This window comes from Phacochoerus africanus, chromosome 4 (genome assembly GCF_016906955.1).
Source record: "Phacochoerus africanus isolate WHEZ1 chromosome 4, ROS_Pafr_v1, whole genome shotgun sequence".
Classification (NCBI taxonomy): Eukaryota; Metazoa; Chordata; class Mammalia; order Artiodactyla; family Suidae; genus Phacochoerus; species Phacochoerus africanus.
In genome coordinates, this window is record NC_062547.1 from 69056932 (window position 1) to 69081829 (window position 24898).

The following is a 24898-nucleotide window of genomic DNA, read 5'->3' on the forward strand; positions in this document are numbered from 1 at the left end:
TACTGGTTTGAATTCAGACAGACTATGGGTGGAATCCCAGCTCTGCCACCAGCTGTGACCCTGCACCATGTTACTTAATCTCCCTTAAACTTCATTGCCTTATCCAAATTGGAAATGATGGTATTTACTTCTTTGGTGTGTTATGGAGATGAGATAAAGCATAGTTAAGCAGCCACAGCTCCTGGTACTTATGAAATCCTAGTGGACAGAGTGAAACAGCGTGGCATATATTCTAAGAACCTAGCCTCAAGAGTCAGACCAACTGAGTTTGAATTTTCATCATTAGTAGTGGGATTTGGGGAATCAGCCTCTCTGGTCAGTTTCTTACTCTAAAACCAGGCATCCCATCTCGAGATAATGAGGTAATGCAGTTAAAACAGCAGGATTCCTGGTGGTATTAGCCATCTCCATCCTTCTTCCTCTGGAGCGAGTAGGCAGGACATCTAACACTCCATTTCTATTCCCCTGGCCGCAGATCCTGGGGTCAACCTTGGCCCTGTCTTTTCCCAAAGCCATATTCTGGAGCTCCCTTGAAAATTTCACCTAGGGAGTTCCTGTTTCGGCTCAGTGGTTTTTTTGCCTCTTTTTTTTTTTTTTTTTTTTTAAGGGCTGCTCCCGTGGCACACGGAAGTTCCCAGGCTAGGGGTCTAATCCGAGCTGTTGCTGCTGCCAGCCTACGCCAGAGCCACAGCAATGCAGGATCAGAGCCGTGTCTGCGACCTACACCAAGCAGAAAGCAGGGACTGTACCTGCAACCTCATGGTTCCTAGTCAGATTCATTAACCACTGAGCCACTCCAACTAGGAACCATGAGGTTGTGGGTTCCATCCCTGGCCTTGCCCAGTGGGTTAACGATCTGGCGTTGCCATGAGCTGTGGTATAGGTCACAGACGCAGCTTGGATCCCGTGTTGTTGTGGCTCCAGCGTAGTCCGGCGGCAGCAACAGCTCTGATTAGATCCCCTAGCCTGGGAACCTCCATATGCCATGGGAGCGGCCCTAGAAAACACAGAAAGACCACACACAAAAAAAGAAAGAAAAAATTTCACCCAGAACTTTGCTCCATCCTTTTTCCCCTCTCTTCTGTTGACCTGGCTGATCAGTTCATAACCATAATAAGACTGGCCCACTGCTCCTCCCTTCTCCTCCAGGCTCCATCCAGCCTTCTGCCTGCCTTTCACAACCAATCTTCTTGGGACGCAGACCTGCTGGCTACCTGGGGTGCTGGCCACTGGTTATGGTCTCTCCTTGGTCTCCTTCAGCCACCTCTGTACCTTTGCCCTTGGCTTACCCCCCTGTCCCCAGGACTCTGCTTTCTCCTGACATGTCACAGATGTCTGTTTCCTGGTACCTCTGCTCTTCTTGCTCTTATATCTCAGTCTCCTCACCTGTCTTCCTAAAAAACAAACCCAACACATTTTTTCTAAAGTACACAGCAACTTTGACAAGGTGAGTCTTTGTGTTCAAATCAGCATAAAAAAGTACTGGTTAACAAGTAAAACCCACTCCTGACCTTGTTCCCTCTCCTGAGGTCAGGCCTTTTTCAATACATTTAAATAAACTTACTAATTTTTTTTTATTTTAAAGTTTTATTGATGAATAGGTAATTTATAGCTTATTTATTTATTTTGCCATTTTAGGACCGCACTCAGGCATATGGAAGTTCCCAGGCTAGGGGTCAAATTGTGGAGTTGCAGCTGCTGGCTTACACCACAGGCACAGCGATGCCAGATCCAAGCCACATCTTCGACCTATGTTGCAGCTCACAGCAGTGCTGGATCCTCAACCCACAGAGTGAGGCCAGGGATTGAACTGGCATCCCCATGGATACTAGTTGGGTTCGTTTCCACTAGGCCACAATGGGAACTCCTAAAACTTATTTTTAAAAGTTGACTATGCTAATACCTCTTATAAGGAAATCCAGGTGTGTTAAAAAAAAATTAAGTTTCGTATTTATACCATTCTGTCTAACAATGGCAGTCATTAACATAGCTGAGTGAGGAGTTTCCATCGTGGCTCAGTGGTTAATGAATCCAACTCAGAACCATGAGGTTGTGGGTTTGATCCCTGGCCTTGCTAAGTGGGTTAAGGATCCGGCGTTGCTCTGAGCTGTGGTGTAGGTTGCAGACGCGGCTCGGATCCCGAGTTGCTGTGGCTCTGGCGTGGGCCCGTGGCTACAGCTCTGATTAGACCCCTAGCCTGGGAACCTCCATATGCCGCAGGAGCAGCCCAAGAAAAGGCAAAAAGAAAAAAAAATAGCTGAGTGAATCCAGAAATTTTCTGAAATACAACCTATAGCTTTTATACAAATGGAATAATTTATACATTCGCTAATATTCACATACCATTCAGCAGTTTGCTTTTTTATGCTTTACCTTTGATTTTTCTATATAAATTACCTGTCTCGTTCTTTTTAATTAGTGTTTTTGTTGATTTTTGTTTTGCTTTTTTATTTTTTTATTTTTTATTTTTTTAGGGCTGTATGTGTAGCATATGGAAGTTCCCAGGCTAGGGGTCGAATCAGAGCTGCAGTTGCTGGCCTACGCCACAGGCACAGCAACACCATATCCAAGCCGCGTCTGCACCCTATGCCCTAGCTAACCTATGCCCTAACACCAGATCTTCAAGCCACAGAGTGAGGCCAGGGCTTGAACTGGCATCCTCATGGATACTAGTTGGGTTCTTAACCGGCTAAGCTGCAACGGGAATTCCTTGCTCTTTTGTATCAAAAGGCAGTATGGAAGGATTTTTCTGATGATGGAACTGTTAGGTCTGGAACTATGGAGGTCGATGCAGGACTCAGCATTTGTCGATTGGGATGTAGGCAGATAGATGGAATGCAGGCTGTCAGGTGAATCTGCCTGTATTACAAGTGAATCACATGACCCCACTGAATCCAGTGTGGAAGAAAGGAGCTGACCTAAATAACTGGAAAAGTATTTTACCTTGATACTATAAGGCTAGAGACAAAAAGAATTACAATCAAACACTGTACTGTAGTTGGTAAATATATTCCTCAGAGCAGTATGATTTAGCCATCCTAAAACTAGTTTTATACATGTATACACACACAGGGTTGGATAAATACATTGTAGATAATTGGAGCCAACTGTCTTGCTGCTGGAGAAAGAAGTTACAAATAAAACTAGGAGGAGGTGCAGTGGAAGGGCTGGGTAGAATGAATCCTGTGGGGCTGGAGGCATCAGGAATTCCCATGTGGCTCAGCCGGCTAAGGATCTGGGATTGTCACTGCAGTGGTGAGGGTCACTGCTATGGTAGGGCTCAGTTCATGGCCCTGGAACTTCCGCATGCTGGGGGTGTGGCCAAAAACAACAACAAAAAACAGAGTTGGGAGGGATCAGTATGGGTTTTTTGTTGTTTAATATGTTTACTGTCACATGTAGAAATATAGGTGTGTGCGTATATGTATATATATACATCTATGTCCTTGTTTTATCCACTTGGACCAGAAGTAGTGACACCCCAGTATCAATGAGCACACCTAGCACCCAGATCTTGGTTTCTTTTTGTTTTGCTTTGTTTTTGTTTTTGTCTTTTTAGGGCCGCACTCAAGGCATATGGAGTTTTCCCAGGCTAGGGGTTGAACTGGAGCTACACCTGCTGGCCTATGCCACAGCCACAGCCACACAGGATCCGAGCCCCCTCTGCAACCTACACCACAGATCACAGCAACATCAGATCCTTAATCTACTGATCACGGCCAGGGCTCAAACCTGCATCCTCATGGATGCCAGTCAGATTGGTTTCCCCTGAGCCACGATGGGAACTCCCAGATCTTGGTTTCTAAATAATAATTCTCCAATAAAAGGAACCAGGGCTCCTGGGAGAAGTAATTGGTTCCAGAGCTAGGGCAGGGAAAATACAAGCTGAGTGGAGCATCTTGTGTACCAGGAAGTAGTGCTCAGATAAAAAGAACAACTCAAACAACAAAATAATAATAATTTGGACTACAATCCAAAGAATAAAATAAATAGCCTCGAGCCTATGCTTATATAAATAAATAACCATATGTACAGGAATGGGAGAGAAGGGACACCTCATTATAAAAGGATTTCAGTTAATTGTAGAAGGAAAGATGGAAATAGGAAATTACCCACCCTTGAGTCACCATAGTAATAATTGCTGTAGGCAAGATGCACTAATAGATGCTAAAATTAGTTTGCAAAAGTTAAGCAGAAATAGGATATTTGCCAGGTTACTGCTGTGGCAGAGTGAATTAAAGGATCTGGCATTGCTGCATCTACAGCATAGGTTGCAGCTGTGGTTGGTATTCATCCCCTGGCCCAGGAATTTCCACATGCCAAAAATAAAAATAAAAAGTTTATTAGTAGGGAGTTCCTGCTGTGGTACAACAGGATCAGTAGTGTCTTGGGAGCACTAGGATTCAGGTTCAATCCCTGCCCTGGTACAGTGAGTTAAGGATCAGGTGATGTAGTTGCAACTACAGCTCAGGTCGGTTCCCTGGCCCAGGAACTCCATATGCTATGAGGCAGCCAAAAAAAGAAAAAAAGGGGAAAAAGGTATTAATGGGGAAATTCTTTTATTTTTATTTTTATTTTTTTGTCTTTTCTAGGGCCGCACCCACGGCATAAGGAGATTTCCAGGCTAGGGGTCCAATAGCCATAGCCGCCAGCCTACACCAGAGCCACAGCAACTCAGGATCCAAGCCACGTCTGCAACCTACACCACAGCTCACGGCAACTCCCGATCCTTAACCCACTGAACAAGGCCAAAGATTGAACCCCAAACCTCATGGTTCCTAGTCAGATTCATTAACCACTGAGCCACAACGGGAACTCTGGGAAATTTTTTTTTTTTTTTTTGTCTTTTTGCCATTTCTTGGGCCGCTCCCGCGGCATGTGGAGGTTCCCAGGCTAGGGGTCAAATCGGAGCTGTAGCCACGGGCCTACACCAGAGCCACAGCAACTCGGGATCCAAGCTGTGTCTGCAGTCTTCACCACAGCTCACAGCAATGCCAGATCCTTAACCCACTAAGCAAGGGCAGGGACCAAACCCACAACCTCATGGTTCCTAGTCAGATTCGTTAACCACTGCGCCACGACGGGAACTCCTGGGAAATTTTTAAAGTCTAGTTAATAGTATTGTACCAATGTTGATGTCTTAGGTGAGTTTTTTTGGTGCGGTTTTTTTGTTTGTTTGTTTGTTTGTTTTTTGCTTTTTAGGGCCACACCTGAGGCATACAGAAGTTCCCAGGCTAGGGGTCAAATTGGAGCTACAGCTGCTGGCCTATATGAGAGCCACAGCACCGTAGGATCTGAGCCATGTCTGCAACCTACACCACAGCTCACAGCAACACAGGATCCTTAACCCACTGAGTGAGGCCAGGGATCAAACCTGCATCCTCATGGATCCTAGTCAGGTTTGTGAACTGCTGAGCCATGAAGGGAACTCCTGATTTCCTAGTTTTGATCATTATTCTGTGACAGAATTTCTCAGTTTTGCTGCTCTTGATGTTTAGTGTGGATAATTCTTTTTTCTCTCTTTTTTTTTTTGCCTTTTTAGGGCTGCACCCATGATGCATGGAAGTTCCCAGGCTAGGGGTCAAGCTGGAGCTATAGCTGCCGGCCTATGCCACAGACACAGCAACATGGGATCCGAGCTGCATCTGGAAACTACACCACAGCTCACAGCAATACCAGATCCTTAACCCAGTGAGTAAGGCCAGGGATGGAACCCACATCCTCATGGATACTAGTCAGGTTCATTACCGCTGAGCCAGGATTGGAACTCGCAGGATGGATAATTCTTTATTGTGGAGGTTGTGCATTGTAGGATGTTCAGCAACATCCTCTGCCTGTATCCACTAGATGCAAGTAGCATCTCTCTTCTTTCATTTGTGACAACCAAAAAGGTCTTAAGACATTGCCAAATGTCCTCTAGAGAACAAAATCACCCCTGGTGGAGAACCTCTGTTCTATTATGTAAGAAGCTAATATAAGGGAAGGCTGGGTGAAGGGCATTGAACAGTTTTTTACAGTTCTGCCCTAAGTCTAAAATTATCCGTAAAAAAAAGGAATTATTATTATTATGCTAATATGTGCTTGTAAAAAAGAATCAAAATGTTACATTAGAGCTTAAGTTAGTCATTAACATACTTGAATGAATCCAGAAATTTTCTGTGATATAAAACTGCAGTTTTTACACAACTAAGTATGCATACTCTAATAATATTCATACCGTTCAGCAGCTTGCTTTTTAAGGCCTTTTTAAAGCTTTGATATCTTTCTGTAAGTGATGTCATTCTTTCAAATTAACCTTTATTTGCTGAATTTTTTTTTTTGGTTTTGTTATGCTTTCATACATTCTGTAATTGCTACACTGTACAATGACTTGGTTTTTTTTTTCCACTGAGCAGCATATATCCTTGCTAAGACCAGACACTGCTTTTGAGTGCTTTATATAGATTATTAACTCATTTAATCTTTATATCAAAGGTATTTACGATATGTATTATCTCAAACTCATTTCGCAGATGGAGAAGCTGAAGTGCGGAGGTTAAGTAATTTGTTCAAGGTAATAGCAAATGGTAGAGCTAGGCTTTGAACCCAAAGCAATCTGACTCCTGAATGCTCTTAACCTACGCATCCTGCCTCTGTAATTTGTCATAGACGTGTTCCTCTGCGTTTCATGTCACTGCGCCTCATTCTTTTCAGCGGTTACGTAAGTGCCTGTGCTATAGATGAACTGTAAGTGAACTCTTCCCTGTTGGTGTTTTGACTCCCATGTCTGTCTCCAGCCCTAGGTCTCCAACCATCTCCTTGGTGTCCCACATGTGCCAGACTTAAGTTTAAACTGACTCAAAACTGAGTTCCTCATCTTCCCACCTGCACCTTCCCCCTTGTCCCCATCTGAATGGCAATGCCAACACCTACCAGTCACCCAGGATGGAGACAGGAGCCAGACTGTGAGGGAATAAGTGAAGTAAAGTAGATTCTAAAGGAAGTGGAAGGTGTCTAGGTAAGTAGCATAGGGAAAGAGACTTACACAAAACTAAAAGGAGGTGGGCTAGCTTTGGGCATGTGGAAGGAACAGGTGGGAAGAGGGAGGGTGGAGAAGCCAAATTTAGGCTTCTGGGTTCTTAGCTGTTCATCACCAAGGTAACTGGGTTGCTATGGTAACAGCAAAGGCAGCGTGCCTTTTCCAAGAACCTCCTCTGCGGCGGTTACCCTCACACCAGCCAGGCACTTCCGCGTGGGGGCTCCGGCTGGGGGTAGGCTTAAGAAGGCGGGAATTGCTGCGGCATTGCCCAATCGAATGGGCTCTGCAGCGAAGGACGCAAAGGCGGGGTCGAAACTTCTTTGAAGTTCGCCAAAGGGCGTTATTAGGCGGGCTCAGGTCCTTTTCCCACCACTTAGGGGCCGAGGAAAGGGGGAGGGCGGGGCTTGGGTGAGGCCCCCAAGAAGGCCCGGCCCTGGTAAAATATGTGAAGCTCCGCCTATTCCTTCTTCTGCTCAATAGGAAGCCAGAGAGTCAATCCGGACAGTTAGGGTTCCCAATGAGTGTCGTCGCCATGCCCCGGGGCGTGACGGGACCAGCCAATCGGCGGCGGTGGTGGGCGGGCACGGGCGGCAGAGGCGGTGCGGCGGAGGTGGAGCGGGCTCTGCCGCAGGAGGGAAGATGGCGGACGAGGAGAAACTGCCACCCGGCTGGGAGAAGCGCATGAGCCGCAGCTCAGGTGCAGCGGGGGTCGGGGCTGGGGCGGGGCCTTGCGGGCCCATGGAAGCAGGGCTCTAGCTTGTCCCTCGGACGCGGGCGGCCGCTCGATTCCCATGGGGTCTTGGCTCCTTCGCATTGTCCCTGGGTAACGGCCCCGGCCCTCCCCGGGGCTGCGAGCCTGAGGAGCTGGAAACCCGAGGAAATTGAGGCAAGGGGCTGGGTCGGAGAGGCCCGGCGCGCTGCCTGGGTGGTAGGGGGACAGTGTACCCGCGGCACTCCCCCAGGCAATGGCCTTGGTCCTGCCGATCTTGCTGACATCTTTCAGCCTAATGCACCTGACATCCGGCGGGGGTGGGGGGGGATGTCTTTGCACCCTGCTGGGCCCAAGGGGCACCCCTGGGGAAGGACACCCCAACACCATGCTCAGGGCGTGGCCCCAGGGTGTTGCTTGGCTTCGAGTCCTAAACCTCCTGCTAACGTGCCTGCCATCCACACCGAATTCTGAGTTTGCTATAACGTGAGAATTCAGGTTATCTGCCTGAGAATAGTCTCTGTGCTCGGAGCCGATTAGGGCTTTCCCCCCATAATAATGTTAATAATAGGTCTTATCTCAGTGCCGAGTATTGTGCTAAGGGTGTTAAGTGTGTACTCTGGCCACAACTCTGAGAGGTAGGGTAGTTAATAACACCCAGTTTGCCGGTGAGGAAACCGAGGCCAGAAAACTTAAGAAACTCGCCCATGGTCATTCATTTCAGGGGCTGGGGGCTGGGTTAGACACCAGTCTGTTTAACTCCAGAGCCCCCTGCCCTTGTTACTGTAAACCTCTGAGATGCAGGCCCAGCATTTCACTCCCCTGCCTCCATAGCTCATAATCATCACAGTCACAGTAATAATTCCAATTTATTGAACACCAGGAGCTCTGGTGAGCACTTTGCACTCATCGTGATGGACTCTCCACATTAACCCCATGAAGTGCTATATCTTTATTCTCTCACCTTGCCCTCACTTTTCAGATGAGTACACTCAGTTTCAGGGAGATGGAACCCATTGCCAAGGTTTTAGAGGCATTGGGTGGCTCAGCTCTGGCCCACCCTGCTTGCAGCCCTGTGGCTGGGACCTGCAGCAAAAAAGCTGATGCTCTTCTCAGTTCTGGGCCTCCACTCCTGCCATTTCTGCTCAGCTCAACCCTGACAGTCTTCCTCCTGGGTGACATCCAGCCCTTCACGGTCTTGGGCAGAAGTCCTCCATATAACCCAGACAAACTCTCGGCCCCTGGAATGACAGCCTATCTCTACTGGGTCCTACTTTAAGTTTCTTTCTTTTTTTTCCTTAGATAAGAAGTAGATTTATTGATACAGTGTGGGCCGTCTCAGAAGGTGAGAGCAGCCTGGAAGATGCACATTCTTTAGACAGAATATTATCTCAAAAGGCGAGAGAGCGGCCTCAGGTTTCTTGTTTGCAGCCCTCACTCCATGCTCCTTAGTCTCTGGGTAACATCTGGCCCCCAGTAATGCTGGCCCCTAGTTCTGCTGCACAGTGCACTCCAGAGGGGAAAAGAGCAGAGTTTTGGCATCTGGCACACCTGAGTACAAATCCTGCTATCTCCCCCACCACACCCCATCCCTGGCTTTTATGCCTGGAGCAGAGTAAATACCCAAGGAAGTTTGCTTAGTTTTGTGGTCTATAACATGGAGATATTAGTAGCTGCCACAGTCTTTTTTTTTTTTTTTTTGTCTTTTTAGGGCCACACCCATGGCACATGGAAGTTCCCTGGCTTGGGGTCAAATTGGAGCTACAGCTGCTAGCCTATGCCACAGCCACAGCAATGCTATATCTGACCCACATTTGTGACCTACACCACAGCTCACGGCACCGCTGGATCCTTAACCTACTGAGCAAGGCCAGGGATCAAGTTCTCATGGATGCTAGTCTGCTTCGTTAGCGCTGAGCTATGACGGGAACTCCTCCTACACTCTTAATTAAGTGTACCAGGTGCTGTCCTAAGCACTTTGCAGATGTGAACTCATACAGTCACTCCTTCAGGCAGGTACTGTCCTTATTTCCATTTTATAGGCGAGAAAACCACGGCCCCGGGAAGGTAGATCACACGTGAGGGAGTGGTGGAGCCGCAGATTTGGACCGGCCTTGCTGAATGCATGCTTGGAACCATTCTCTGTCCCTGAGGCTTCCTCTCTTCCTAAACTTCAGTTATTTTCCCCCTTGAACTTTTTTTTTTTTTTTTTGGTGGTGAAAGAAAGTGCAGCATTTATTGTAAGGCTGTACAAGTAGTCTGAGACTAGCTAGTGCTAAAAAATCCTGCACTCCCCCCTTGACCTTATTAATGACTGAAGTTGTAAGGTGGTCTCATTTGCTTGTTTGGTATCTGTGTGTCCCCAGCTAGAATGCTAGCTCCCTAAGGCCTGGTGGCACTGGGGACTTGCTGAATGAAAGGTAGTTCGTCAGCCAGCCCCTGATCATGGCTTCCCAGTGGTGTCCTGTGAGCAGGTCCCAGCTGAATTCCACTTCCCCCTCTTCCAGGCCGGGTGTACTACTTCAATCACATCACTAATGCCAGCCAGTGGGAGCGGCCAAGTGGCAACAGCAGTGGCGGCAGCAAAAATGGACAAGGGGAGCCCACCAGGGTCCGCTGCTCGCATCTGCTGGTCAAGCACAGCCAGTCCCGGCGGCCCTCGTCCTGGCGGCAAGAGAAGATCACCCGGACTAAGGAGGAGGCTCTGGAGCTGATCAACGGTAAGCAGGGATGGAGACAGGGCTGGGGGGGGTCCCTCTCCCCCCGGGGGCCAGAGCAGGCCTTGTAGGAATCATGCCAGGCTCACCAGCTCAGCTGTCAGGTGGGGCCTTGGCTGACCTGAAAATGCCTGCTCATGGCATGAGTCTGGCTCACATGGCTGCCCCTTCTTTTCCTGTCCAGCAGGTAATTGATGGTGAGTCAGGGTAGGTGGGGGGGGTGGACCCAGCCTTGGGGCTAGCAGACCTGGGTTCAGATGGTAGCTATACCCCAGTAAGCTTCTTGACTTTGGGAGATTCAGAGCACTTTCTTGAGGCTCAGTTTTCACTTCTGTAAAATGGGCATCAACATATACTCCAGGGGACATTGTGAAAATTCAGTGAGGTGAGACAGAGCATGGAGGGGAGGTGGGGGGACGGTGGTGGCTCCTCAGATCTCATTCACATTGCTCCTTGACCTTAGTATCATTAAGTAGGGTCCTGGGGCACATATGTGGATGGGTCAGGAGGGAGTTGGAGAGTTCCTCTTGTGGCTTAGCAGGTTAAGAACCAGACTAGTATCCATGAGAGTGGGTTCAGTCCTTGGCCTCGCTCAGGAGGTTAAGAATCCAGTGTTGCCACAACCTGAGGTGTAGGTCACAGATGTGGCTCAGATCTATTGTGGCTGGGGCTGTCATGTAAGCCTCACCTGCAGCTCTGATTCAACCCCTAGCCTGGGAACCTCCATATGCTGCATGTACAGCCCTAAAAGCAAAAAAAGAGGGAGGCAGGAAAAGTAGCAGCATTAGAACTAATCTGCAGCATCAGTGAATTAATTCTGCCCTGTGGGAGGAGGCTCTTCCTTGCTCTGCTCTGTGTTCCCCCCACATTCTAGAGCAGCATTTGGTAAGCAGACCTTTTCTTAAAAGGCCACATGGTAAGTATTTTAGGTCTTGCAGGGCCACACCATCTCTGTCAGCTCTGCTTTGTAACACCAGAGTAGCCATAGGGGATGTGGAAACAAATGACTGTGGCTGTGCGCCAATTAGACTTTATTTACAAAACCAACAGGATTCGACCCGTTGGTGTGACCCACTCACACTAGCCACACTCTTTAGTAGTCACATGTGGCTAGCGGCTGTCATCTCAGATAGCACAGATATAGAACATTTCCATCCTTGCAGGAGGTTCTGTTGGACAGTACTGGTCGGGGTTCCCCTTATGTTTTCATCATCCACTCAACCTCTCTTAGCAGAGATCCCAGACCTTTCCCAAGTGCTCCAGCCCCACATAACTAGTCTGTCTCCCCTGCTCAAACAGCCTGAGTGCCCGTCCAGCTCTGCCAGCTCCTGGCTCTGGGACCCTGAGCAAGTCACTTAACATTTCTAAGCCCCAGTGTTTTCACTTGTAAAATTAGTGTTATGATAATAGAATCCACCCATAGGGTAGTTATGAGGATTCTAGTCTCATCCAATAAAGCAAGAATAACAGCCCCTGGCATCTAGTAAATGTTCTATAATTGCTAGTGGCCATTATGAGTGTGTGTGTGTTTTGGGGTTTGTTTGGGGTTTTTTTTTTTTTTTTGCTATTTTAGGGCCGCACTGGCGGCATATGGAAGATCCCAGGCTAGGGGTCAAATCGGAGCTGTAGCTGCTGGCCTACACTGCAGCCACAGCAACATGGGGTCCGAGCCACGTCTGCGCAACCTACACTACAGCTCATGGCAATGCTGGATTCTTAACCCAATGAGCAAGGCCGGGATTCTAACGTACATCCTCATGGATCCTAGTCGGGCTTGTTAACTACTGAGCCATGAAGGAATGCCTGTTTTGGTTTTTTGTGGGTTTTTTGTTTGTTTGTTTGTTTGTTTCTCTTTTTTTTCTGGCCACACTCACGGCATATGGAAATTCCCAGGTTAGGGGTCAAATCAGAGCTGCAGCTGCTGTCCTACACCACAGCCACAGCAGTGGCAGATCTGAGTCATATCTGACCTATGCTGCAGCTTGCAGCAACACTGGATTCTTAACCCACCGAGCGAGGCCATCCTCACAGATACTATGTAGGGTTCTTAACCTGCTGAGCCACAACAGGAACCCTAATTGTGTGTGTTTTTTTTGGGTTTTTTGTTTGTTTGTTGGCTGCACCTGTAGCATGTGGAAGTTCCTGGACTAGGGATCGAACCCAGGACACAACAGCAACCCGGGCCAGTACTGCAGTAACAACAGCAGATCCTTAACCCACTGTACCACAAGGGAACTCCATGAGTGTTGTTATTGGCACAAGCCTGGCACGGCTGATCCATATTGGCTGTTTAACATTCACATCACTGGTCCAGTACTTAGCCTGCAGGATATTACTTACACACACCCACACCCCCACTGTACACCCCATATAGGGTCTCGCATGATAAATGGCACCTTTTAGCCTCATACCTCCCAGCCTTGCAGAGCCAAGCCAAGTTCTTGCACAGAATTTTGAAGGCAGATTAAAAAGTGTTCACCTCCGAGTTCCTAGTGTGGCTCAGTGGGTTAAGAACCCAATATAGTGTCCATGAGGATGCAGATTTGATCCCTGGCCTTGCTCAGTGGGTTGAGAATCCGGCATTGCTGCAAGCTGCGGATCTGGCATTGCCATGGCTGTGGCGTAGGCGTCAGCTGCAGTTCCAACTCAACCCCTGCCCCAGGAACTTCCATATGCCACAGATGTAGCTGTTAAAAAATAATAAAATAATAAATAATAAAAGAGCTGGAGTTCCCACTGTGGTGCAGCAGGATCAGTGGTGTCTTGGGTGCACTGGCTCACAGGTTCGGTCCCCCGCCTGGCACAGTGGGGATCCGGCATTGGGTCGCACAGCTGGGGCTTTGATCTGACCCCTGGCCTGGGGACTCCATATGCCATGGGGCGGTCAAAAAAGGAAAAACAAAAAATAAAACATAAATTAAAAAAAATAAAAGCGCAGCTGTATTCCCACCACTGGACACAGCCTGGCCCTGCCATGGTAGCGCCCTCAGCATTTTTTCACGAACCTGTAGGAAGGGAGGATTCCCAGCAGAGGAAGCGGCAGGGACTGTAGCCAGGACTCGGGGGAAGGCTGTGCAGGGAACGGAAGCAGGGTGAGACCCTTCAAGGGCAGGTCCCAGCCACATTGTGGGACCTTTGTGGCCCCAGGCTGAGGCCAAGACTTAGGGCCCTTTTTTTGGAGGCAGCAGGAAACCCATGCCCATGTGGATGGGGGGCCCTGCGGTGCTGGCCTTTAGGGAAGAGCCATGTGGCCAGAGCGGGATGGGCCAGGGAAGCCGGGAGGCCCAGAGCCCAGGCTGGGCTGGGAGCAGCAGTGAACTGTGAGCGGTGCAGAGGGTCTGGCTGCCCCAGGGGAAGAGGTCGAGGCCGGAAGCTCAGAAGGAATCACAAGTTGACCTCTGGGTCCTCCAAACTCATGTGGTCCCTGTTCTAAGGCTTCCAGGCCATGTGAGAGTGAGCACGAGGTGATGGGCACTGGGAGATTGAGTTCCAAAAGGTGCCATCATTGGGCAAGGGAAGGGACTCAGGAAGAGGCACAGTCAGGGGATGGGCTGAGGAAGACATTGGAGAGGCAACTGCAAGAGGGCCTGGGTTCAGTAGAGCAGCCAGGCAGAGACAGAAGCCCTTGGGGCAGTCCTGGCCAGAGGTGACAGGAGGCCAAGGCAGGTAGACATAGGGATATCTGGGTATCACTTGAAAGGAAAGCTGTTGGGCCATGGGAACTGCCTGGGAGTGACGAGTGAGGTCCTTCCCCCCCACCCCCCCACCCCCACCAGTTTGAAGGACGGATGAGGCATGTCTGGTGGGGCTGACACTGCAGTGCAGGCCTGGGGGTGCTGAGGGCAGCTTGGGGTCTTGGGAAGGCGTGTCTGGGGGTGTGCCTGGTACATATTCAGGCCCTGGGGCCTAGCCCTAAGTCAACACACACACACACACACACACACACACACACACACACACACACGGGAGTGTTAGCAGGGGTCGGATTTGCAGGCCTGCCTGTGCCAGAAGGCCTGGTAGAAGCTGTGGGAGGAATTGCAACCAGAAGCACTGTGACTTGAACTGCATATGTAGGAGGCGGGTGGAGTAGATTCTAGAGAGATTTAGGAGGCAGAATCAAGAGGATGGGGTGATGGATTAGATGGGCAGGCTGATGTAAGGAGCCACCCAGAGACAGATCTCGGTGCCAGCTATGTGGCCTGGAGCAGATGTCTTCATTCTCAGAGCCTCGGTTGCCTCATCTGTAGGACGGGGACAGGCTGACCATGAAGATCCAAGGGCCAGCCAGGTGCAGAGCAGGGGCCTCAGTGTCTGCCGCTTGCTGTCTACACTACAGAGCCTTGACCCCAGGCATTTAAGTGTGTGTGATCAGAACAAGGCTTCTGCCCACCAGCTACCCCTGCTGCTTCTCGGTGGCCCATGGGTAGAGCTCTGGCCAGGACATGAGAGACCTGGTGATCTCAGCGTGCAAACCTCTCATGACCTTGGCCTGATGTTCTATTCAGTGTCTTGAGGGCTGAGGCAGGTCCTCCTTGTGGGTCATTATGAGGGGGGCAGCAAGATGGCCCAGGCCTTGATGCACTTGGTAACCAGACACTGGTGTGCAATGTCAGCCAGCTTCGGTTTTCTCTTTTGTGAAAGTGGAAATTCACAGTGTTGTTCCCCTTCCCCCCGTTCTCGTCAGGGCTTGTTCCAGGTGATGAAGAGATCAGGCTTTGGGCAGCACACGCCGCAGCTGGCAGCCTGGGTCCTGACTCTCATCAATACCCATTTAGCTCCTGTGCTCCCCAGTTGCCCCAAGGGGACAGGCCACCCGCAGCGAAAACCAGTGTGTCCACGTTTTCTGCTGAGGCTTCTTTTTCCGGCGTCAGCTCCTCTGCAGCTGCTGGGCTGCAGCCAGAGGCTTGTCAGGGAGACTGGCTCCCTGTCATTGCCTGTGTCCTTATCTCAGAAAGCCAAGCCATGGAGCAGCTCTCTGTGCCTGCTCCCCATCCCTCCATCCCCACAGGCCGAGGGTCTGGCAGTCAGTGTGTACCTTTGGCCTAGAGTTCCCACCCAAGGTGGGTGGCCATCTTCCAGCCTGCCGGCTTCAGGCTAGGTCTCTGGTCTCTCTGCGCACCCTCTGCTGGAATGTGGGTCTTTAGGGAAGGCAGACCTAATCCTGTCACCTTTCTCCCTGTCCAGGCCCCTTCCCTAGTTTGTCTCTAAAAACCTTTTTAGAATTAGAGACCGGGAGTTCCCGTGGTGGCTCAGCAGTAACAAACCCTGCTAGTATTCATGAGGACTCGAGTTTGATCCCTGGCCCCGCTCAGCAAGTCGGGGATCCAGCATTGCCGTGAGCTATGGTATAGGTCACAGATGCAGTTTGGATCCCGCGTTGCTGTGGCTGTGGTGTAATCTGGCAGCTGCAGCTTTGATTTAATCCCTAGCCTGGGAACCTCCATATGCCACAGGTATGGCCCTAAAAAGACCAAAAAATAAAAATTAAAAAAAAAAAGAATCAGAGACCACTCCATTGTTCTATTTTCCCTGAGATAGTCATAGTGCAGATTAGGCTGCTGCAACAGAATACCACAGGCTGGATGGCTTGGACAGTAGATGTTTATTTCTCACAGTTCTGGAGGCTAGAAGTCCAAGATCAAGGTGCAGACAGGATTGATTTCTTCTGAGGCGTCTTTCCTTGGCTTGCATGCAGCTGCCTTCTGTGTACTGGCCTTACCTCAGTACATGTGGTGAGGGAAAGGGAGAAGAGAGCTTTTTGGTGTCTCCTTATAAGGACATTAATCCTGTCAGATCTGGGCCCCTCCCTTAAGGCCTCATTTATTTCTGTCAAGTTCCTATCTCCAAAGAGCATCACACTGGGGGCCAGGGCTTCAAAGTGTGAATTTTAGAGGGACTCAGACATTCCATATGTTATATATTATATATATATTATTCCATGTATTATTATGGACTGCAGCAGATAACTGTCAGGGGCTCGCTTTGGGCCAGGCCCTGTTCTGGCACTCACTCCTTAACTCCCCACAGCAGCCCTCCAAGGTGGGAACTGATAATTAGCCCATTTTACCGACCAGGCAAGTGAGGCTCAAAGAGACAGTTACAGAGCTGGGATCCGAACACAGCAGTTGGGGTCCAGCGTCCACCGTTCTCTGCCTCAGGTGCCCTGATGGATGAAGACTGGGTGGATCCTGTCTGGGTGAGGGGTGTTTCTGGGAACAGGCTAGGGGGTCTGGTTTGCGCTTACGTTCTTTTTAAGTTTTACTGAAGTATAGCTGACTTACAATGTTGTGATAATTTCTGCGGTTCAACAGAGTGATTTGGTTAGACACATACGAACATCCACTCCTTTTCAGATTCTTTCCCACATAGGTCATCACAGAGTACCGAGTAGAGTTCCTTGGGCTATGCAGCAGGTCACCGTTGACCCTCTATTCCATGTACAATAGTTGCAGTTCCATGCTTGCCTCCTCTTTAGCACTTGAACCTGAGGTTCGTAGAAAAAAGCCGTGAGATTTCAGCATTTCTGCCTACAGAGCCCAATGGTGGATTCCTCTCCCTCCTTCCCCAGGGCCTGTTTCAGTCTCATTTATTCACGAATTCCTTCAACATTAGTGAACACCTGTTCTGTGCACAGCGCCAGGGGTTGGGGACACAGCAGTGAGCTAGTCCAGCTGGGCCTCCATCCTCTCTGTATGAAGCAGCAGCAGACACCCAAACAGGACAGTGGTAAACGCAGGGCCTGGGGAGGTACCTCACCCAGTGAGGAAGACTTGGGGTGCGACCAGGGAACAGCAGATGAGCTTCCAGTAGAAAGAGACCATTAAGCAGAGGCTGAGGGGTGACAGGGGCCAGGCCGGGACTGTGGGGGACACCATGGAGGTGTGTAAGACCGAGCTGAGGGTACACACAGGGGTCTGAATGCAGCTTTGCGTCTTGGTCTGTGGCCAGACCCCTGATGGTCAGCTTTTGAAAGGGGAGCTTGCTTAGGAAGAAACTTTTATTTATTTACTTATTTATTATTTTATTTGATTGATCGATCGATTGCCACGCTGTAGAAGTTTGATCGAACCCGGGTTGCAACAGTGACCCAAGCCACAGCAGTGACAATGCTAGAACCTTAACCATGAAACAAATTTTTTTAGAAATCATGTCAGGCTCCCATCCAAGCAGGATATTTTCTGAGGGAGTTGGCCGATCAGAAGAAGATTTGGGTGCTGTGAACTACGGGAGGGGGCAAAAGCTTGTCTCTTAGTCAGTGTTTAGGCTGCTGTTGCCTGTACACACGCACTGTGTATGTACCTTGGACAGGCCATCTAGTCTTGGGGATCCTGTGGCTGTATCCACCCCCAGCTGCTGGAGGATGCAGCAAGGGGGTGCTTATACAGGGCTGGGCCTGACTCCCCAGGTGTAAATGGTGTCCCTGCCAGAGTCCCTGGAGGTGGACAGGTACACTGGGGGCCACAGTGCACTCAGGATTCCCTGGCTGGTGTTACCGAGGTCTGAACAGAGGAGCGAGGAAAAGGCCATCTTGGTGCTGCCCTGGTGAGGCTGAGAGAGAACCAGAATCCAGGGAGAAGAGGAGGTCGGGGAGGGATATCCCAGTGACAGCCAGTTCAGCCCAGAGTCACTCAGATCATAGTCACTCAAAGATGCCTCTGGCTTAGGGGGACCACCTGGGAGCCCCAGAGGGGTGGTCCAAGCACACTGACACATTACAGCAGAAGCCACTGCAGCATGCAGTCCGCAGAGGTTGGGGCTTTTGTGTTGCATCAGAGAGCCTGTCTGACAGGCAGCATGTCAAGGTGACGGCCAGTGCAGACCAGGAGGACCAGGGATGGGTGGATCGGAGAGTAGGGACAGCCTCATCACTGGCTGGCAGCCCACACAGAAGGGAGAACAGAATGGCAACAGCAAGTGTGCTTTGTCAAGGTGTCTCTCTGTGCCGAGCACTGTGCTGTGTGTCAGTGCATTGCCTGCTGGCAGATGACTAACATTTGAGGCTCAGAGGTAGAGGGGTGGTCAAGACAGTATGAGCGTGGCCAAGATACAGGGAAGGTGAGGGTTATAGGGACAGCCATGGAACCAGCCAGGCAGAGCAGATGCTGGGACAGGCGGTTGCAGCCTTGATGTGCAGCGAGATGGGGTTGGGGTGGTAGGGTGATAGGGAGTGCTGTCCTGGTCGTCTGGGGCAGATAAATGGATGACAAGTGACGTTGAGGTCAGACCGTGAAGTTTGCACCAGGCTAGCGTTGGGCTCGCTGCTGCCCCCTGGCGCCCTCTATTGGGAGTCCTTCATCTTTTCCTCCCCTCACAGAGCCCAGCCTCCCTGTCCCTCCAGGGAGGATCGGTCCCGCATCGGTCCCCAGTGGGGACAGTCCGGGCCACATATGGTGGTGAATGTGGTACACTGCCAACACACCCTGTCAGGGCAGCTGGAAGAAGAGTCTTGTCAGCCGCCCCTAGGGCGTACTCCGTGGAACAATGCATGTCCCTTTCCGAGCCCCAGCCTGGCGGCCTCTGGGTCCCCTCACAATGCCCTGGTGAGCGGCCCTGGCCTTTCTCACACTTTGGACAGAAGGGACAGCTGAGACCCATGGGCCTAGGACCTGGCCGTCTCCTATGGCAGAACTGGGCACGTGCCTTGGCCTTCTTGCCTTTCTCCTAGAAGCCTCTAGAAAACTTTCCTACCACTGCCTTGAGGCCCTTGGGGGAGCCCCTGGGTCCCAGTGTCCCTTTTTAACATCTGTCCTGTATCCTGCTATCCTCCCTAACACGGCCCGGAGGAAGGTTTTCTCTCATAGCGTTTGTGTCGGGAGAAGGGGCAGGAAGAGCTGTGCTCTTCACGGTGCAGTCATGTGTGCGCGCATGCGTACTCGTGTTCATGCAGGCGCCCATTATGGGGAGACTCATGCATTGAATGGGGTGTGAGACCAGCTGGCTGTTGAGGTCACCATAGGGTCGCGGTGTGCATGCACATGAAAAGCCCCACATCGTGGGTGCCTACGACTCCAGGTGTGACTGCGCATGCGCACAGGGAGTACCTTGCCGCCCTCCCTGGAGCTCCCCCCCGCCCCGCCACTGACGTGGAGGTCTCCTGGTGTGTCCTGCAGGCTATATCCAGAAGATTAAGTCGGGAGAGGAGGACTTTGAATCTCTGGCCTCACAGTTCAGCGACTGCAACTCCGCCAAGGCCAGGGGAGACCTGGGTGCCTTCAGCAGAGGTGCGCGAGGAATGGGCACCACCAAACCCTGGCGGGAATCCCTAACCCACCAGCGCCTGCCCCCCACCTAGAGATAGGGTGGGCTGGCCCCTGTCGCGCAGGCCTCTAGGGTCCACCAGGTGGCAGCACTGTTCCTCCTCGAGCTTCATAGACTCCCCTGTTGGAGTGGCGGCCGCAGAGCCCTCTCCCAATGACCTTCTTTCTTAGGGTGGGGAGGCGGTCTGTGTGTCTCTCTGCTCACTTGGCCCCATCACAGGCCCACCAGGGTGGGTGCTTGCTGACATTTTCCTATTCTCCCATTGGAGATGTCAGGCTGGGGCCCTTGGAGGCCCAGAATCCCTTGCCTCCCCTGGTGGGTGGGGACAACAGGGTGAGGGGAGGAGGGAGGTCAGGTGAGCAACCCCTGAGTTCGGGCCTCTGCAGCTGAGACTGTGGAAAGCGAGGAGCAGAGGGAACCAGGCCACCGCCTCCTTCCCCCTCCATCCCTAGGGTCATCAGGGACCCAGAATGGGGTGAGGGGTGTCAGGGAGCCAGCAAGGGGCTGCGGACCACCCCAGGAGGCAGGTAGGACAAGTGATGTGGCAGTGGCTGGGAACCGGGCCCAGGGAGATCAGTTCATTACTAAAAAGTATCTCTTCAGTGGACGGTGGAGGCTGCAGCTCTGTCCGCCATCCCTCACGCTGTCCTCCAGCTTCCTGGGGCCTCCTTAATAGCCCTGCTGCCCCCAGCTGGGCCGCAGCTTGGCCCCTTGACAGGGCCATAAACCTGTGACAGATGAGTCTGAATGAGGGCCAGGGGCAGGCATGTGGGCACCCCATCTGCTGACTCTGCCCGGTCCTGGCCCCAGGCCCAGGTCTTGACCCCCCCGCACACACCAGCCTTCATACTTCCCCAGGTCAGATGCAGAAGCCATTTGAAGACGCCTCCTTTGCTCTGCGGACAGGGGAGATGAGCGGGCCCGTGTTCACGGATTCCGGCATCCACATCATCCTGCGCACGGAGTGAGGGGTGTGGACAGCTCAGGCCTGGCCTCCCGGGGTGGGGTGGGGCGGGACGGGGTGGCTGGGCCCACAGACCCTGCTCCCTGCTGCCAGCCGACCCGTGGGTCCCCCTGCCTGCTAACGTCACACAGTATTTATTGATCCCAACATGGCTGGAAGGGGGGCTCTTCACCATCGGGGTCTCCCTGCCAGACTCCCCTCCCTTTTAGGAATTGACTTCAGAAGGGCCTAGGGTGGAGAGGCCCTCCAGGCTCCCAGACCCAGCAGGTGGGGGTGACCTGTCCCAAAGAGAAGGCCTAGTTAGCTGAGCCACCCCCTGTGTTCCCCCAGGTCCAGGAAGGGGGTGGGGGGGTGCAGGCAGGAGGGCCTTAAGTTGTTTCTGGTTATGCCATGTTCCTCTTTTCAATTGCAAAAAGCAGATGCTCTGCTTGGGGCCCAGGCTGCCTGCTGCTTTGGGGCTCTCTCTACACAGCAGCGCAGTGCCCTCTCCACCCTCAATTAAACCTGGAACCACTATTCCACTGTCCCGTGTCTCATTTCCTCCCTGCTGAGGTGGGTGGGACACTGTTGGGGAAGTGATCATTTCCTGCCATCCTTGTGTCCAAGTGTCCAGGCTGCACTTTCCTCCCTGAGAAGCCTCTCCTCATCCTGGGCTTGGGGGCATCCTAGCAGCAGCCAGACTCTTGGAAGTAGAGCACTGTTCAGTATCAGAAGTCCTCAAACTTGGGTGGTCAAGAATATTCTAGAGGAGTTCCCGCTGTGGTGCAACAGGATTAGCGGGCTCTCTGGAGCACTGGGGCGCACGTTCGATTCCCCAGCCTGGCACAGTGGGTTAAGGACCCAGCCTTGCTACAGATGCTGCATAGGTTATAACTGTGGTTCAGATCAGATCCCTGGCCCAGGAACTTCATATGCCTTGGGTCGCCAAAAAAAAAAAAAAAAAAGAATATTCTGGAATGCAAGGGCCCTGACCGCACAGCTCTGGATTCATCAGAGCCAATCTCGGTGCTCTGGGCATCTCCACCACCACCACCACTCTGTACCCATGCACACATGCACGCACACTCGCACCACTTCAACTAGACCAAATTAGCCCGGCACCCTGATGCCTGCTTCCCTGTCACTGTAAGTGCTCCCGGCAGGTTGTGCCTGCGTCCTACTGCCTCCACAGATGCTGTTACCATAGCAATAGGGAGGGCCAGCCTGGAGGGGAGTGGGGCCACTGCCACATGCCTGTGAGAGCAGGAATCCTGCCCTGCCATCTGAGGAGGGAGGCTCTGTGCTAGAACACAGCGGGGGTGGGGGAGGAGGCTGTTGTGGGACAGAGGGAATCCCTGGGGCAAATGGGGGGGCCCCTCTTCAGGGCAGGGGCCGTGGGTGTGTCCCACCCATTCTCCATCACCTCCTCACAGCTGCCCCTGGGCCAGGGCCTGGGCTGGGGCTCAGAGTTCAGTCAGGGGGGTTGTGTGTCTGTTGGTGAAGTGGTTAGGCCACTCTGCCCCCCTCCCTTAATGGAGATCAGCCCGGCTTATGGGAGTAGTGGGCTAGCAGAGCTTGAGGACGTGAGGAAATTAAGGCCCTGCCTGGCTTGACCCTAAGGGAACCCCCCTCTCCTGTCTCTAATAAAGGCCCAAGTCTCATAAACAGTTACCTGGGCCAACTCCCATCTGGCTCGTTTTTGGAGCAGTCGCTCACTGCCTGCTGCCTGCCAGAGCATTTGTCACTAGGAAGCTTTAATGAATTTCCTCTCAGCTCTGGTGGGCTGGGGAGAGCCAGCTGGTTGGCTGCATTTCCAAACAGACTTCTCCCACCACCTGTGGGGGGGCACGAGGCAGGCAGCAGCCCTGTCGCACACGCCAACTATCCTTGGGGGGCAGGCACCCCTCCTGCCCCATTGGAGCCTCTGAGGAGGATCAGAAATGAGTACTTGGGGGAATTCCCATTGCAGCTCAGCAGGTTAAGGACCTGACATTGTCTCCATGATCATGTGGGTTTGACCCCTGGCTTTGCTCAGTGGGTTAAGGATCTGGCGTTGCTGTGAGCTGTGGTGTAGGTCACAGATTCATCTAGGATCTGGCGTTGCTGTGGGTGTGGTATGGCCACCAGCTGCAACTGCGATTCAACCCCTAGCCTGGGAACTTGGATATGCTGCAGGTGCGGCTGCAAAATAAATTAATAAATAAATAAAATGAAATAAGCACTTGGGGGTGGAAGGGTTTGTGGGTTCTGCTCCCAGATGATAGGGCCACCTGAGAAAGGGCTTGTGCCCCCTCTCAACATCAAAGTCCCAGGGAAAATCTCCTTGGACTCTGAGATGTTGCCAGGGTGGTGGAGGGTGCTTTTTCCTGTGCTGGGCTGGCAGGGAAATTTTCTCAGCACTCCTGTCGCTTTGGGCATGAGTGTGTGTGTGTTTGCGTCCAAGCCCCAGGCGACTCTAGTTGTCCTTAGGCTTGTGTCTGTTCTGTATGACACTGGGGGTCTTCCTGTCTGGGCCTGACCACCTGCCTGCACAGACCTCCCTCTTCCTTTGTCTAGCTGTGAATGGGCCAAAACACAAACACAAAAGAATGTCGCTCTTAGATAAATATGTCCCCAGAGCCAGCTCAGCATCCATGATTCAGTAGCTATGACTTCTGTCACCTGCTCCACACTCCCAACCTCCTGCCAGGAAGTGGGGCCCAAAAGCCCAAGTCTTCTGGAGGATAAGTCTTTGTCACTGGTCTGGCACCTCCTGGCCCAACCTCCACCCTAGGGAGCCGGTTTCCACCCTTCTGCCATGTGTACCTGCTCAGGTTCCGTGGCCATGGGGCAGGGCTGGAGTGGGTCATTTCAACTCAGGGTAACATGGGTACTGTCATGGGATGGGCTACAAAGCCCACCCAGTGTAGCCAGGTATACAAGAGCAGAAGACAGCAAATGGCCTAGGATACACATGGATGGCAGATCCTGGCTTGGCCGAGCGGTAGTGGGTTATTTCTCCTGCCCATCCTTGGTAGGAACAAAAGCCACCAAAGCAAAAGTATAAGGAGGGCTGGGGCTGCCTGTGTGTGTGTGAGAGAGAGAGAAGGGGCGGTTATGATGCCAGGCACCTGTGGGCACCTATTTGATACCTAATACAAATGAGAGACATGGGCAGATGTTTTAGGTACCTCAGCCCTGTGCCCCCCCACTTCCTTAACCCATTGAGTGGGGCCAGGGATCGAACCCTCATCCTCATGGATACTCGTCAGTTTTGCAGTTTGCAACCCGCTGAGCCGCAAACTCCCACCTCGCATTTTTTTTTTTTTTTAAAAGCAGGCGCATAGCAAAGTGCCTCTCAAAGTGCCTATCCAGGAATCAATTCTTTTCAATGTCAAACTTGTTAATTTAAATGGAAATTAATTGCTTTTCTTGAAGATTTCCTTAAAAATGGGCTTTAAATGAGTGCATTAGGCAGTCACATTTATTATTCATTGGTTTCGTTCGCAAGATGGCCCCAGTGTCCCGAGTTCCCGGAGATGCCAGCGTAGAGAGGAGCTGATTTAATGAGGGAGTCCGTTTATTAGAGACAGAGAGACAGGGAGGGAGGGAGGGTTCCTCCTACAGGAGCAGATTTGGCCTCTACCCCTCCTTCCCCTCCCCTCCCACCGCTACCGACCGTGGCCTCAGAGGGGTGGGGTCTGGGCCCACCGGGCTCTTTGCACAATGTTTCTGCTGGAGATTCCAGTGGGCCCGTGTGATGGGGCGACTGTGGGGGGTGGGAGGCTGGTCAGCACTACCTTTGTCTCTGATCACAGCTCCCAAGGTGACTCTCGCCCCCGCTTCCTCAAAGTCTGTCACCCAGGCCACCAGGGATCTGGCTCAAGCCTTCATTTTGTTCTACCCCTCCTGTGACCCCGCCCCCATCTCCCTGATGCCCCCTCCCACCATCCCACCTTAAGTCACATGGCCAGGGCTTCTGAGGACTTGGCATCTGCTTACTTCTTCAGCATCACTGGAAGCCCTCTTCCTGGCTCTGATTCTTCGTAGTGTTGCCCATCCTTCCCCTCCAGGAGCTCCCAGCTCCATGTCAGTCCCCACAGCGGGGGTTTGCCCCTATCCAAGTCCAGGCAAAGGACGTGGGTATGTCCAGAGAAGGCCCCCAGCACACCCTCAGACTATTTCTGCCTTTTTGTTACTAGCTAACCCAGAGCAGGCAAACTCATACAAAATGATTTTGAGATGACAAAGCAGAAAGAGAAGAAAAAGGAAAA

At 51.6% G+C, this 24898-nt stretch overlaps 1 protein-coding gene across 2 annotated transcripts; it reads left to right on the forward strand.

The window, feature by feature from the left end:
- The first annotated feature begins 7607 nt into the window (after nucleotides 1-7607).
- PIN1 (peptidylprolyl cis/trans isomerase, NIMA-interacting 1) lies at nucleotides 7608-21182 on the forward strand. 2 transcript variants are annotated; one of them, XM_047776981.1, is made up of 4 exons: nucleotides 7608-7715; nucleotides 10235-10447; nucleotides 19555-19665; nucleotides 20561-21182. In XM_047776981.1, exons 1-4 carry the CDS (start codon nucleotides 7658-7660, stop codon nucleotides 20668-20670), a joined length of 492 nt encoding a protein of 163 aa, XP_047632937.1. In that variant the 5' UTR covers nucleotides 7608-7657; the 3' UTR covers nucleotides 20671-21182. The 2 variants fall into 2 exon arrangements, with proteins under 2 accessions (XP_047632937.1, XP_047632938.1); XM_047776982.1 differs by having other exon boundaries at nucleotides 7617-7715; nucleotides 20544-21182.
- Nucleotides 21183-24898: the final 3716 nt, after the last annotated feature.

Bases quoted from the DNA above. Each gene is read 5' to 3' on its own strand.
- PIN1 (XM_047776981.1), top strand. From the start codon at position 7,658: ATGGCGGACGAGGAGAAACTGCCACCCGGCTGGGAGAAGCGCATGAGC. The intron at 7,716-10,234 runs GTGCAGCGGGGG...CCCCTCTTCCAG, and splicing joins GCGCATGAGCCGCAGCTCAG to GCCGGGTGTACTACTTCAAT. The intron at 10,448-19,554 runs GTAAGCAGGGAT...TGTGTCCTGCAG, and splicing joins GGCTCTGGAGCTGATCAACG to GCTATATCCAGAAGATTAAG.